Here is a 15,624-nt window from a genome sequence, read left to right as displayed (position 1 = left end):
TTGCCTCAATTACTTGAATGAAATGTGCTATCCTTGACTGTTTCCTTCCATTATTTCCCTGTCCAATCATCCTCTCTAGTTAGCTATTTTATTCTAAAAAAAACAGGACTGTGATTCAACTGCTTCTAAGATTTTAAGCGTCCAGTTTCTTATAGAGCCAATCACAACCTTCTGTGTCTCCAAAATACTTCTCCAAGTTTCTCAGCTCCCCCATGAACGTCCTACAGTCCAGCAAAATCCTTGCCCTATTCTTTCCCAGGTCTACCCTTTGACAAAGCTCTCTTAATTCGCTTTGCCTAGAATACCTTCTTCCAGTTCAACAACTGGGATCCGCCTCTAAAATGAGTCAGCTGTGTATTCCTCAACTTCTCCATTCCTCTCTTCCCTTCCTCTTCTTTGTGGTGACTTACTTCCTTATAGATTAATTACATACTGTGTCACATGGTTTACTCCCCTGTAGGCAGTAAACCCATTTGTTTAAACTCTTTGCATTTCTCTTACACATATATACCTATTTCAAGAGACATTGATGGCATTGAAGAGATACTTAGGAACCTGTGTCTTTATACCACACGTTAATATTTGCCATTTTAAAATCAATAAAAATAAATACTAATTTAATGCCACAAAATCTGATTTTCTCCCTAGTTTCACACAACAGAAGTTGCTTGGTATTATGTATAAAAGGAGGTTTGTCAATTTCGGCAAATGCCGGGCTAAAAACTAAACAGGTTTCTCTTCTAGAGGTCTTTTCAGAACCTTTGCCATCTAATATGCATGATCAATCTCTAATTTAGTACTCATTACATCCCAAACAACTAATCACAGGATGTGTGTGTGTGTGTGTGTGTGTGTGCACGCGCGCACGCACGCATGTGCACTGAACCTCCCAAAGGATTTGTGTTCAGCAGAACACATTTGGAAAATACTGGTCTAATTCTTTATTTAAAATAGTGTATATAAATGACCTGTTCTTTGTTCCCTTCAATTATCCAAGTTTGCTTTAAATCTTACTGTGTTTTTATTACTGAATCAGCTAAAATTAATTCTGCTATAAAACAGGAAACCCAAAAGGTAGCAGTGGCTCTCTTTAAATACGTTAGAACAACTTAAAAGCACTTGTTCAAACACAGCTTGCCAGGTTCCGAGATTCTCCTTAGGGAGGCGGGGTCGAGCCAGAAACATACATTTCTAGTAAGTTCCCCAGTGATGCTGAGACTGCTGTTACAGTCTTTGATGCAAGGGTTTCTTCTCTCAAATAACATGAACTCTTGAGGCTCGTACAGAGGCTCCAGAATGATTCGACACACCAGCTACGTCTAACTCTCTGCTCCATCATCCCAGCTACTCAAATTATAACCATCATGTTAACGTCTAGACAACAGGAAAGGGGTCAAGGCAAAAGGACACATCTCTCAGCTAAATCACATCCTTTTAGGAGCCCTTTTTGCAAGAACCCAGTCAAAAGGCCTCAACTAACAGACAAAATGGTAAATGTACTATTTTAACCAAGTCCACTGCCACCTCCAGTAAAACTGGACTCTATTACTAAGAAGAAAGGAGGCCTGGATTTTGAACAGGCAACTAGAGATTCTACCATACTTGAGCATACATACATTTCAATCACCAAGTCCAACTGATTTGCCTAATTACTTCATAAATTTGCCCCGTGTCTCATCACTATTTTAATTTTCTAGATCTGTTGTCTTCATTCCTCACCGACTTTTTTATACAGCCTTCTAACCAGTCTCCTGGTGTTAGGTAGATGGATTTTGAGAAAGCTGAAGCTGTTTAAAATTCTTGAATGACCCATTTCCTACAAAATGATTAGACATGCCTTTTATTATTTCATACAGAGTCCTCATCTACCCACACGACTAACAGTATAAAATCTGAGGCAGGGAATAAACACAACACACTGTATCTCCCTTCAGTGCTTTCATCATACTTCCTCTGCTAATGAAGATACTCTTGCCCCTCCTTGGCCTTTACTACTCATCCTTGGAGTTAACCAAGGCACAATCATCCTCCAGAAAGCTTTCCCTGACACCCCTCTTCCGTAGTATAAGCACTCCTCCTCTGTCCAGAGCTATCATTGGATGTTCCATATCATATCATGGAGATCTGTTTATACCTCTGACTTTCTCAATAGACTGTATGCTTTAGAAGTGTAAGGACCATGTTTTATATATCCCCAGGACTGGGTACAAAGTAGAAGCAAACTATCAATTATTGAACAACAGTATCACCCTTCATCATCAGTGGCCAGCATAATAAAAATCTGTATAGGATCTGTCCAACAATCTAATAACCTTTTCTATTACAAATATAATAGTCTAATTGTGCAATTTAAAAAAGTAACAGACAGGCCTGACCTGTGGTGGCGCAGTGGGTAAAAGCATCGACCTGGAACACTGAGGTCACCGGTTCGAAACCCCGGGCTTTCCTGGTCAAGGCACATATGGAAGTTGATGCTTTCTGCTCCTCCCTCCCTTCTCTCCTCTCTCTAAAATGAATAAATAAAATCTAAAAATAAAAAGTAAGAGACAGAAAAATTCTTACTTAATACCTCTAGTCAAATGAAATTCCAAAGGATACAACTTTTTGCATAGCCAAGTATCTTTTATTTTTCACAACTGAAATACCAAACATAACTCAACAAGGTACATAACACTTCCAAATTTTTTTCTGTTCATTTAACCAAATTAAAGTTTCTTAAAAGGACAAGTGCAATAACAAAAAATCCTAATCTATCCATCAAAGTTGGCTTCACCACTTCAAATCTTTTCCTTTACTTATGCAAGTTCCCCAACTTCGATTCTTCTTCCTCGTTATATTGGGCATATTCAGTATCTTTTTCTGGGTTTAGAGTTGACTTTTCCTTTGGGAGCAAGAAACATTCAGCATTCAAAACTTGCTCAGCAGTCATTGAACTTCTACAATAGATCAAGCTACAGAGGAGGGATTTGACATTATCAACCTGCAAGAAAAAGAAGTTACAAAAATAAAATTAAACAAACAAAAGGACAAACCTGCAATAAGAAAAAAAGATCCAATTCAAAACCCTTTTAGCCTGACCACTGGTGGCACAGTGGATAAAGTGTCAATCTGGAAACTCTGAGATTGCTGGTTCAAAACCCTGAACTTGCCTGGTCAAGGCACATATGGAAGTTCATACTTCCGGCTCTTCCCCTTTTGTGTGTGTCTCTCTTTCTCTCTCTCTCCCCCCCCCCCCAAAGTGAATAAAATCTTTGAAAAAAATAACAAACCCTTTTAACCTGTAACACAGAAACCTAAACTCAATTTTTCCTATTTAGATTTTTAGATTTCTACAAAATTCAACTAGTTTTCATTAGAAATGGACTACTCACAAATAAAATAATGGAACTGAATTACAAAAGAATCACAGTTGAAATATCTTAAAAGGAGAAAGTCCAGAAAAGGACATTTTATGACTTTCCCTTTTCCCTCATTTTTAAAGCACTGGCCAGAGTCTGATATGATAAAATTTCACACTAAAGCTCCTTTGTCGGGGGTAGGTACCCGCTTTATCTGATGCACTGCTTCTGGGTTCAGTTTGGAAGTGATCTCTTCTGGGAACTCTTCTCACCCTACAGTTATCATCATTATTAGGGGTGTCAGAATTTATTATGTGCCACTACCTCAAATAATGTTTTTTAGTACTATCGATATGAACAGCACCATAATGTTGTCCCACCATTATTTCTGCTCCCAAATCACCTGGATATGTCTTTTTTGGCCCCTTATAATGACTCCACTCAGAGCATATTTCACACTGATTGAAAACCACCAGTTTATTGCCAGTGTCCTCCTTAGATTCTAAGATCTTTGAGATCAGAAACTTTAGCTTATCACTTCATCCTCAAAAACTAGTATTATGCCAGGAATATAGCAGACATTCACTTGCTGAATGAATGAATGCCAATGCCCATAATGCACTCTACAGAATACTTTTTAAAACATATTTAAAGATAGGTATAATCTTGACTAAAAATTACAAAATCTAAGTGACAAAAAAATAGCACATGCTCTTGAAAATCACAGAAGTAGGTTTAGAGTAAGCAGAAAATCAGATCATGTTTTTAGACAAAAAACTATCTCAAATGTGTCCATTTTACCTGAGTTAATTAATAAACTTTATATTAATTCCGTCTTTACCAGTTGGCTCAATGGTGGAGTGTCAGCCCTGCGTGTGGATGTCTGTGGTTTGACTCCAGATCAGGGCACAAAGGAGAAGCACCCATCTGCTTCTCCACCCTTCCCCCTCTCACTTCTCTCTCTCTCTCGCTTCTTCCGCTGCAGCCAAGGCTTGATTGGAGCAAGTTGGCTCCAAGTGCTGAGGAGGCTCCATGGCCTCCGCCTCAGGTGCTAAGAGCTCGGTTGCTGAACAACTAAGCAACACACCAGCTGGGCAGAGCATTGTCCCCTAGTAGGCTTGCCAGCTGGATTATGATCAGGGCGCATAAAGGAGTCTCTCTGCCTATCTGTCTCTCACTGAATAAAAAAAATTAAAATTAAAAAAAATACACACACACACACACACTCTTCCAACTAAACACCAGGATAATTCCAAATGTATCAAAAAATCTAAATTTAAAAAATAAAATTATGTACGTAAAGCCTGACCTGTGGTGGCACAGTCAATAAAGTGTGACCTGGAATGCTGAGGTTGCTGGTTCAAAAACCCCAGGCTTACCCAATCAAGGCACATGTGAAAAGCAACTACAAGTGGATGCTTCCTGCTTCCCTATTACCTTTCTCTCTCTCTCTCCTCTCTCTAAAGTCAATCAATAAATAAAGTCTTTTAAAAATATAGCCTAATCAGTGGTGGCGCAGTGGATAAAGTGTCAACCCAGGATGCTGAGGGCCCTGATTCAAAACCCTAAGGTCACCAGCTTGTGGGCTCCTCACAGTTTTGAGCACAGGCTCACCAGCTTGAGCACAGGGTCACTGGCTTGAAGTCCAAGGTGTCTGGCTTGAACCCAAGGTTGCTGCTGGCTTGAGCCCAAGGCTGCTGACTTGAGCAAGAGATTACTGGCTGGTCAAGGCACATATGAGAATTAATAAACAATTAAAAATGAAGAAACAATGAGTTGATGCTTCTCATCTCTCTCCTCCCTTTCTCCCTGCCTGTCTCTCTTTGAATGAAAGAGAGAGTTGTGCAACAGTGAAATGGGTCGCACAACAGTGAGATGGGCCGTACAACGAGATGAGTTGTACAACAGTGAGATGAGCCGTACTACAACAGTGAGATGGGCTGTACAACAGTGAGATAGGTTGTACAACAGTGAGATGGGCCGTACAACAGTGACATGGGCCATACAACAGTGAGATGGGCCATACAACAGTGACATGGGCCGTACAACAGTGACATGGGCCGTACAACAGTGACATGGGCCGTACAACAGTGACATGGGCTGTACAACAGTGAGATGAGTTGTACAACAGTGAGATGGGTTGTACAACAGTGAGATGGGTGCTCTGACTTAAAAGTACTTAATCAGAGGCTGAAAGTCTCCTGTTGAGGATGCTCCTGAAGAAACCCTGAAGGCTGGGGACTAGTGAATTAATTATCCTCTAATACCTCTTTTAACTGCATTATTCCATGATTCCCCTGCACTTGTGATGTGTCCTGTCATGTCCAGTTCCCTCACTTGTTTGACAACTATGTGTGATCGGGAAGTGTAGGTAAAGATAACCCCATTCCCAGCACGAATGGCTGCTTCAAATCATAGAAGCAAATACTACACAAGTCAAGTATTCTTCTAATCTGATGTCTACAAGCATTTACCCACATTAGATATGGACTTCTTGTATTTAATCACAACAAAGTTGAAAGATTTGACACTACCAGCTCTTTATACATACACCTAGAAGCGTGTCTAGCACATAGCTGACAGAATACAACCTGTGGTAGGCAGACTTCTAAGATGTACTCCAGTGATCCCTATTTCCTGGTTTCATGTCCTAATGTAAATCCCTTTCCCTTCAGTATAGGCTTGACCTAGTGAAACTCTTCTAACAAAAGAAATAGTGATGGATGATACTTCCTTGAGTTGGTTATATAAATACTGTGTCTTCTGTCTAGCTAGCAGGCTCCCTCTATTGCCTTTTCTGCTCACGCTCTTTGATGAAACAAGCCGCCATGATGGATATATGGCAAATATATAACTGAGGGCAACCTCTGGTCAAGCAACAGCTAGAGAAGAACTGAATTCTGCCCACAATCATGTAAGCCTGGAAGCAGATCCTTCCTTGGCCAAGCTTTAAGAGGACTACAGCCAGCCAACAACTTGACTGCTCTCTATGAAATTCCCTGAAGCAGAGGACCCAAATAAGCTGTGCCCAGATTCCTGACTCAAACTGTAAAAGAATAAACAGGCACTGAATCATTAAATTTCAAGATAACTTTATAGTAATTTTTCCATCAAAGAAATAGGAGTGACAGGTGTTCACTCTGAGTGAAGCTGGTATCTCTAACACAGCAGTATTGTTATTTTTCTAATAGCAAGAAATTTGCATAATAAGCTTTTCAAAAGTGTAAAACATTACCAACCTCCTTCATTATCCTATTCTACAGACAGCTAGTACGTGTAAAGAACAATTTCATAATCTCCCAAACACTGTCTCCAGTGTTTACTACTAGCCAACAAGTACATTAAAGCTCCTTGATAATCATTTCTTTTTTTATTTAAGTGAGAGGAGGGGAGATAGACTCCTACATGTGCCCTAACTGGGATCCACCCAGCAACCCCTATCTGGGGCCAATGCTCAAATCACCCAAGCTATTTTTAGCCCCTGAGGCTGGCAGTGGGACCAATGAGCCATCCTCAGCACCCAGGGTGACACTCAAACCAATTGAGCCACTGGCTGCAGGAGGAGAAGAGGGAGAGAAGGGAGAGTGGGAGGGGAAAGAAGCAAATGGTGGCTTCTCTTGTGTGCCCTGACTGGGAATCAAACCTGGGATGTCCATACACCAGGCTGACACTCTATCCACTGAGCCAACCAGCCAGGGCCATCATTTCAAATATATGTTTTGGCTAGTGACGTCACGAAGATGGCGCCGTGAGCAGCGCGTCCGACAGATCTCCCCAAAATCTCAACAAATTTGTCAACTAGAAACAGAAAAATTTATCTTCGGAGCATCCTAGAGTTCCACACACACACTGAAAGCAAAAGGACTGTTGCTGAGGAGGGAATGCGCCTGTGGTGAGTCAACCCACGCGTGCAGCTGCCCGCGCCGCGTCCCAGGGAGTGCCGGCAGCCACCAGCCTGCTCTGAGAAGCCGCACGCCCCCCGCACTTGCCGCTTCCGGTGGAGTGCCCACAACCGCCGGCGTGCTCTGAGAGGCCACGCGCCCCCCCCCAACCGCGTTCTGAGAAGCCGCGCGCGCGCCCCGAGCGGCCACATCCGTGCCGGCAACCTCCGGAGTGCTCTGGGAAGCCGCGCGCGCGCCCCGAGCGGCCACATCCGTGCCGGCAACCTCCGGAGTGCTCTGGGAAGCCGCGCGCGCGCCCCGAGCGGCCACATCCGTGCCGGCAACCACCGGAGTGCTCTGGGAAGCCACGCGCGCGCCCCGAGCGGCCACATCCGTGCCGGCAACCTCCGGAGTGCTCAGGGAAGCCGCGCGCGCGCCCCGAGCGGCCACATCCGTGCCGGCAACCTCCGGAGTGCTCTGGGAAGCCGCGCGCGCGCCCCGAGCGGCCACATCCGTGCCGGCAACCACCGGAGTGCTCTGGGAAGCCGCGCCCCCCCCCCAGCCGGGTCCCGGGGAGTGCCGGCAGCCACCGGCGTGCTCTGAGAAACCGCGGGCCCCGTGCCATAGTCTGGGAGGGGCGCCAAACCTGTCTTTCCTAGTCAGGAGATTCTCTCCGTGGACGGGGCACCTTACCCAGCCATTGGAGCTAACAATCAAGCGTTGGGCGAGGGGCGCGTAGGCAGCCTGAAATACTCTCTGGAGCACAGCTGCGACCCAATCACGGAAATTAGCTTAACCCATAAAATGTGCGCACCTTCGGTTCTAATTGATAAGATCTCTCTCAGTTCAGCGATCCAAGACAAGAGGCGTGATATTTTTTAAGTGCCTCTCGCTAAAGGGGCGGGGGTAACTTCTGATTGATAGAGCCCCCATATTCAGGGATAAACGCTAACAAGAAGGACTTGGCAGATAATAAGGTCTATACTACACTAGTCGCAAGCAGAGACTAGTGCCTCCTCTTCCCTGCAAAAACAGGCTACAAAGTGTGGAAAGCCTGGGTTGAGAGGTCCAACTAAATGATAGGCGCTGAACAGTCACCTTGACAACAATTGACTCCCACCCCCGCCTGATTACACTGGAGGCCCTGACTGTCAGAGCCTTTCCCAAAGCCTTGCACTGAGTGGGGATAGAGTGGGGATTTCCCAGCTCTTTGAGCCTCTTACTCCCCAGGCAGAAGCAGTTGCAGCCTTATAGCTGGATCAACAGGCTGCTAATTCAGAAAGGGGGGACCAGGAGAGAGAATCCAGGAAAGCAAACTCTCTCATCGTTGGACCCTGCAAACGCCAACAAGCCTTTACTTCCAGCAAGACTAAAGCCAATTATATGACATTGCCATAGAATCCCATCAACTGCAAATCCCTACCTAAGAGTGACACAGGGGCAGAACCTGGGGTACAGAGTCACCGACTAGGAAGAGGGAGAGAAAAGAAAAAGGAAGAAGTTAACCTCTCAAAATCAAGAAAAACCCACAGACTTTACAACTTGATCCACTAATTTTTTTTTTTTTTATTTTGTTATTGTTTGTTTCTTCTATCTTTTTGCCTTTATTTCCTCCACCTTGGTCCTTCTATTCTCTGCCCATCTTATGCTTCCCCTTTCTTGAACTCCACTACCCATGAGTGTTGCATTTTATTTTTCTTCTTCATCCTCACCCTCCTTTAAGGTTATACTCCAAAACACTTAACTCTCACTCTCTCCTCTTTTGTTTTTTTTTTGTTTTTTTTGTTTGTTTGTTTGTTTTGTCTTGCTTTATATTGTTTTTTTCTCCTCATATTTTATTTCTTCCTTCGTTTTTCTCTTTTTCTTATTTTTTCCTTTCTATTCGTTTTTTTCTTTTCTCATTTTACTTTCCTCCCATGTAATCCTCAATCACGAACAAATTAGTTAATTTGGGACTCAAGGCTTTTTTTTTTTTTTTTTTTTTTTTTTTCTTTGGCTTTATTTCTCTTTTTTGCTTTTGTTTTTATTTTTTTTTTCTCTCTTGTTTGTTTATTTTTGTGGCATTTTGGGTCCTCCCAACCCAAGGTCTCCATGGTATTTAGTCTTCGCTCCACTTAATACAACAGATTTTTACTTATTTTTATTTTTTCTTCTTTATTATTCTTTTTTGGTCCTTTTTTCTGATTCCCTCTTATCCCTCTCAGTATATCTCTTAGTTGACCATCACTTACAAGCAAATCATCTTATGCTTGTCTAAGATTTTTTTTTTTTTTTTTTTTTTTTTGCATTTAGTAGGTCCCTACTCCCTTTTTTTTGCCCCTTGAACTCTCCACCCCAAATCAGGCCCTCCATTATAGGCACGATATTTCCCTGAGGAGGGGAGAGGAGGGAAAGAGAAGAGAGAAAAAAAGGGGGAAATAATAAATTATTACTGTTTTTTTTTTTTTGTGGGGTGTTTTACCCTTTTTTTTTTTTTTTTTTTTTTTTACTCTTTATTAATTCTAATTAGTGCTATCAATAAGACCACCCTCAGATGCCGATAAGAAAGAGGAAATCGAATATTATGGATACAAAAGAAAGAGAGGTAACACAAATAGATGTGGAAAAATCTATGGAGAAAAGACTTAACATATTGGAAGCCTTGGAGCTAAATGACAGAGAATTTAAAATAGAAATCTTAAAAATACTCAGAGATATACAAGAAAACACAGAAAGGCAATATAGGGAGATCAGAAAACAACTCAATGAACACAAAGAATATATTACCAAGGAAATTGAAACTATAAAAACAAATCAAACAGAAATGAAAAACTCAATTCACGAGCTGAAAAACGAGGTAACAAGCTTAGCTAACAGAACAGCCCAGATTGAAGATAGGATTAGTGAAATAGAAGACAAACAACTTGAGGCACAACAGAGAGAAGAAGAAAGAGACTCAAAAATAATAAAAAATGAGAAAGCCCTACAGGAATTGTCTGACTCCATCAGAAAGAATAACATAAGAATAATAGGTATATCAGAGGGAGAAGAGAAAGAAAATGGAATGGAGAATATACTCAAACAAATAATAGACGAGAACTTCCCAAGCCTGTGGAAGGAACTAAAGCCTCAAATTCAAGAAGCAAACAGAACACCAAGTTTTCTTAACCCCAACAAACCCACTCCAAGGCACATCATAATGAAGATGACACAAACCAATGACAAAGAAAAAATTCTCAAGGCAGCCAGGGAAAAGAAGAGTACAACATATAAAGGAAGGCCTATTAGATTATCATCAGATTTCTCAGCAGAAACTCTACAAGCTAGAAGAGAGTGGACCCCAATATTTAAAGCCCTGAAAGAGAGGAACTTTCAGCCAAGAATACTATACCCATCAAAGCTATCCTTCAAGTATGAAGGAGATATAAAAACATTCACAAATACAGAAAAGATGAGAGAATTTATCAACAGAAAGCCCCCACTCCAGGAAATACTAAGGGGGGTTTTCCAACCAGATTCAAAGAACAAAAGAAAACAACACCACAAGTAACAGCTCCACCAAGAACACAATAAAACCAAACTTAAACTGTGACAACAAAGGAAAAAAAGGGGGGAGAGGATGGAGATTAACAGTAGCAAAGGATGATGAAGTGCAGAAATACTTACAAGATGGGGTACTACAATGAATATGGTAGGTACCCTTTTCATTACTTAATGGTAACCACCCTTAAAAAAACCACCACAAAAACACTTGACTTAAAAAAGGTAGCAACAGAGGAAAGAAGTATGGAACACAAACAAACAAAAACAAATGATAGAAAAACAAAAGAGAAGAATCAAACTAGATACAAAACTAACAGAAAGCAATTTATAAAATGGCAGTAGGGAACCCACAAGTGTCAATAATTACACTAAATGTAAATGGATTAAACTTACCAATAAAAAGACACAGAGTAGCAGAATGGATTAAAAAAGAAAATCCAACTATATGCTGCCTACAAGAAACACATCTAAGTAACAAGGATAAAAACAAATTCAAAGTGAAAGGCTGGAAAACAATACTCCAAGCAAACAACACCCAAAAAAAAGCAGGCGTAGCAATACTCATATCTAATAATGCTGACTACAAGACAGAAAAAGTACTCAGAGACAAAAATGGTCATTTCATAATGATTAAGGGGAAGTTGAATCAAGAAGACATAACAATCCTTAATATATATGCACCAAACCAAGGAGCACCAAAATATATAAGACAGCTACTTATTGACCTTAAAACAAAAACTAACAAAAATACAATCATACTTGGAGACCTCAATACACCGCTGACGGCTCTAGATCGGTCATCCAAACAGAGAATCAATAAAGATATAGTGGCCTTAAACGAAATACTAGAACACCTGGATATGATAGACATCTACAGGACACTTCATCCTAAAGCGACAGAGTATACATTTTTCTCTAGTGTACATGGAACATTCTCAAGAATTGACCATATGTTGGGCCACAAAGACAATATCAGCAAATTTAGAAAAATTGAAATTGTACCAAGCATATTTTCTGATCATAAAGCCTTGAAACTAGAATTCAACTGCAAAAAAGAGGGGGAAAAACCCACAAAAATGTGGAAACTAAACAACATACTTCTAAAAAATGAATGGGTCAAAGAAGAAATAAGCGCAGAAATCAAAAGATATATACAGACAAATGAAAATGAAAATACGACATATCAGAATCTCTGGGATGCAGCAAAAGCAGTAATAAGAGGAAAGTTCATATCACTTCAGGCCTATATGAACAAACAAGAGAGAGCCGAAGTAAACCACTTAACTTCACACCTTAAGGAACTAGAAAAAGAAGAACAAAGACAACCCAAAACCAGCCGAAGAAAGGAGATAATAAAAATCAGAGCAGAAATAAATGAAATAGAGAACAGAAAAACTATAGAAAAAATCAATAAAACAAGGAGCTGGTTCTTTGAAAAGATCAACAAAATTGACAAACCCTTGGCAAGACTCACCAAGGAAAAAAGACACAGGACTCAAATAAATAAAATCCAAAATGAAAGAGGAGAGATCACCACAGACATCATAGAAATACAAAGAATTATGGTAGAATACTATGAAAAATTATATGCCACCAAATACAACAATCTAGAAGAGATGGATAAATTCCTAGAACAATACAACCTTCCTAGACTGAGTCATGAAGAAGCAGAAAGCCTAAACAGACCAATCAGCAGGGAGGAAATAGAAAAAACTATTAAAAATCTCCCCAAAAATAAAAGTCCAGGCCCAGACGGTTATACTAGTGAATTCTATCAAACATTCAAAGAAGATTTGGTTCCTATTCTACTCAAAGTCTTCCAAAAAATTGAAGAAGAAGCAATACTTCCAAACACATTTTATGAGGCCAACATAACCCTCATACCAAAACCTGGCAAGGATGGCACAAAGAAAGAAAATTACAGACCAATATCGCTAATGAATACAGATGCTAAAATACTAAACAAAATACTGGCAAACCGAATACAACAACATTTTAAAAAAATAATACATCATGATCAAGTGGGATTCATCCCAGAATCTCAAGGATGGTTCAACATACGCAAAACGGTTAACGTAATACACCATATCAACAAAACAAAGAACAAAAACCACATGATCTTATCAATAGATGCAGAAAAGGCTTTTGATAAAATACAACACAATTTTATGTTTAAGACTCTCAACAAAATGGGTATAGAAGGAAAATATCTCAACATGATAAAGGCCATATATGATAAACCATCAGCCAACATCCTATTAAACGGCATAAAACTGAGGACTTTCTACCTTAAATCAGGAACAAGACAGGGTTGTCCACTATCTCCACTCTTATTCAACGTGGTGCTAGAAGTTCTGGCCAGAGCAATCAGACAAGACAAAGAAATAAAAGGCATCCATATCGGAAAAGAAGAAGTAAAGCTATCACTTTTTGCTGATGATATGATCCTATACATCGAAAACCCGAAGGACTCCACAAAAAGATTATTAGAAACAATAAACCAATACAGTAAGGTCGCAGGATACAAAATTAACATACAAAAGTCCATAGCCTTTCTATATGCCAACAATGAAATATTAGAAAACGAACTCAAAAAAATAATCCCCTTCACGATTGCAACAAAAAAAATAAAATACCTAGGAATAAACATAACAAAGAACGTAAAGGACCTATATAATGAAAATTACAAAGCATTGTTAAGGGAAATCGAAAAAGATACAATGAGATGGAAAAATATTCCTTGTTCTTGGATAGGAAGAATAAATATAATCAAAATGGCCATATTACCCAAAGCAATATACAAATTTAATGCAATTCCCATCAAAATCCCTATGAGATTTTTTAAAGAAATGGAACAAAAAATCATCAGATTTATACGGAACTATAAAAAACCCCGAATAGCCAAAACAATCCTAAGGAAAAAGAATGAAGCTGGGGGCATTACAATACCTGACTTTAAACTATATTATAGGGCCACGATAATCAAAACAGCATGGTATTGGCAAAAAAATAGACACTCAGACCAATGGAACAGAATAGAAAGCCCAGAAATAAAACCACATATATATGGTCAAATAATCTTTGATAAAGGGGCCAACAACACACAATGGAGAAAAGAAAACCTCTTCAACAAATGGTGTTGGGAAAACTGGAAAGCCACATGCAAAAGAATGAAACTCGACTACAGCCTGTCCCCATGTACTAAAATTAATTCAAAATGGATCAAAGACCTAAATATAAGACCTGAAACAATAAAGTACATAGAAGAAGACATAGGTACTAAAATCATGGACCTGGGTTTTAAAGAACATTTTATGAACTTGACTCCAATGGCAAGAGAAGTGAAGGCAAAGATAAATGAATGGGACTACATCAGAATTAAAAGTTTTTGCTCAGCAAGAGAAACTGATATCAAAATAAACAGACAGCCAACTATATGGGAACTGATATTTTCAAACGACAGCTCAGATAAGGGCCTAATATCCAAAATTTACAAAGAACTCATAAAACTCAACAACAAACAAACAAACAATCCAATAAAAAAATGGGAAGAGGACATGAACAGACACTTCTCCCAGGAAGAGATACAAATGGCCAACAGATATATGAAAAGATGCTCAGCTTCATTAGTTATTAGAGAAATGCAAATCAAAACTACAATGAGATACCACCTCACTCCTGTTAGATTAGCTATTATCAACAAGACGGGTAATAGCAAATGTTGGAGAGGCTGTGGAGAAAAAGGAACCCTCATTCACTGTTGGTGGGACTGTAAAGTATTACAACCATTATGGAGGAAAGTATGGTGGTTCCTCAAAAAACTGCAAATAGAACTACCTTATGACCCAGCAATCCCTCTACTGGGTATATACCCCAAAAACTCAGAAACATTGATACGTGAAGACACATGTAGCCCCATGTTCATTGCAGCACTGTTCACAGTGGCCAAGACATGGAAACAGCCAAAAAGCCCTTCAATAGAAGACTGGATTAAGAAGATGTGGCACATATACACTATGGAATACTACTCAGCCATAAGAAATGATGACATCAGATCATTTACAGCAAAATGGTGGGATCTTGATAATATTATAAGGAGTGAAATAAGTAAATCAGAAAAAAACAAGAATTACATGATTCCATACATTGGTGGAACATAAAAATGAGACTAAGAGACATGGACAAGAGTGTGGTGGTTACCATGGGTGGGGGGGGAGGGAGGACATGGGAGGGAGGGAGGGAGAGAGTTAGGGGGAGGGGGAGGGGCACAGAGAACTAGATAGAGGGTGACGGAGGACAACCTGACTTTGGGCGAGGGGTTTGCAACATAATTTGATGACAAAATAACCTAGACATGTTTTCTTTGAATATATGTACTCTGATTTATTAATGTCATCCCATTACCATTAATAAAAATTTATTAAAAAAAAAATATATATATATGTTTTTAAAAATTAATTTTATGGGATACTAGTAGATATTATAAAACAATATTTCTATGATAAAATAAGAAATGACAGAGTTAAATAAAATCATGTATGTTCCTTCACTGCAATCCAAACTAACAAAATGGCATAAGACATGTCATCTGGAAGGAAAAAATAAACTGTCTTCGTTCACAGATGACATGATTGTCTACGTAGAAAATCTGGAAACATCAGAAAAAAACTCCTGGAACTAAGAAGTGATTATAACAAGGTTGTAGCATAGGGTATAAGATCAATGTAAAAAAAAAAAAGTCAATCACTTTCCTATAAACCAGCAATGAACAAGTAGAACTGAATTTAAAAACAAAATACCACTTATATTAGCACCCCCCAAAAAGTAAAATACTTAGGTATAAATCTAAAAAAAATATGCACAAGATCTATATGAGGTAAACT

The 15,624-nt window shown here is 39.6% G+C and overlaps 1 protein-coding gene across 1 annotated transcript in view; it reads right to left on the bottom strand.

The window, feature by feature from the left end:
- Positions 1-2,744: 2,744 nt before the first annotated feature.
- STK31 (serine/threonine kinase 31) overlaps positions 2,745-15,624 on the bottom strand; it is a 99,217-nt gene continuing 86,337 nt past the window's right edge. Inside the window, exon 23 of the mRNA XM_066239300.1 lies at positions 2,745-2,980. Coding sequence (XP_066095397.1) covers positions 2,792-2,980 — 189 coding nt within the window. The 3' untranslated portion in view covers positions 2,745-2,791. The remainder of the gene's footprint in view (positions 2,981-15,624) is intronic.

The sequence above is a fragment of the Saccopteryx bilineata genome, chromosome 7, assembly GCF_036850765.1.
Source record: "Saccopteryx bilineata isolate mSacBil1 chromosome 7, mSacBil1_pri_phased_curated, whole genome shotgun sequence".
Lineage (NCBI taxonomy): Eukaryota > Metazoa > Chordata > Mammalia > Chiroptera > Emballonuridae > Saccopteryx > Saccopteryx bilineata.
This window is presented reverse-complemented; position numbering and strand designations above follow the sequence as displayed.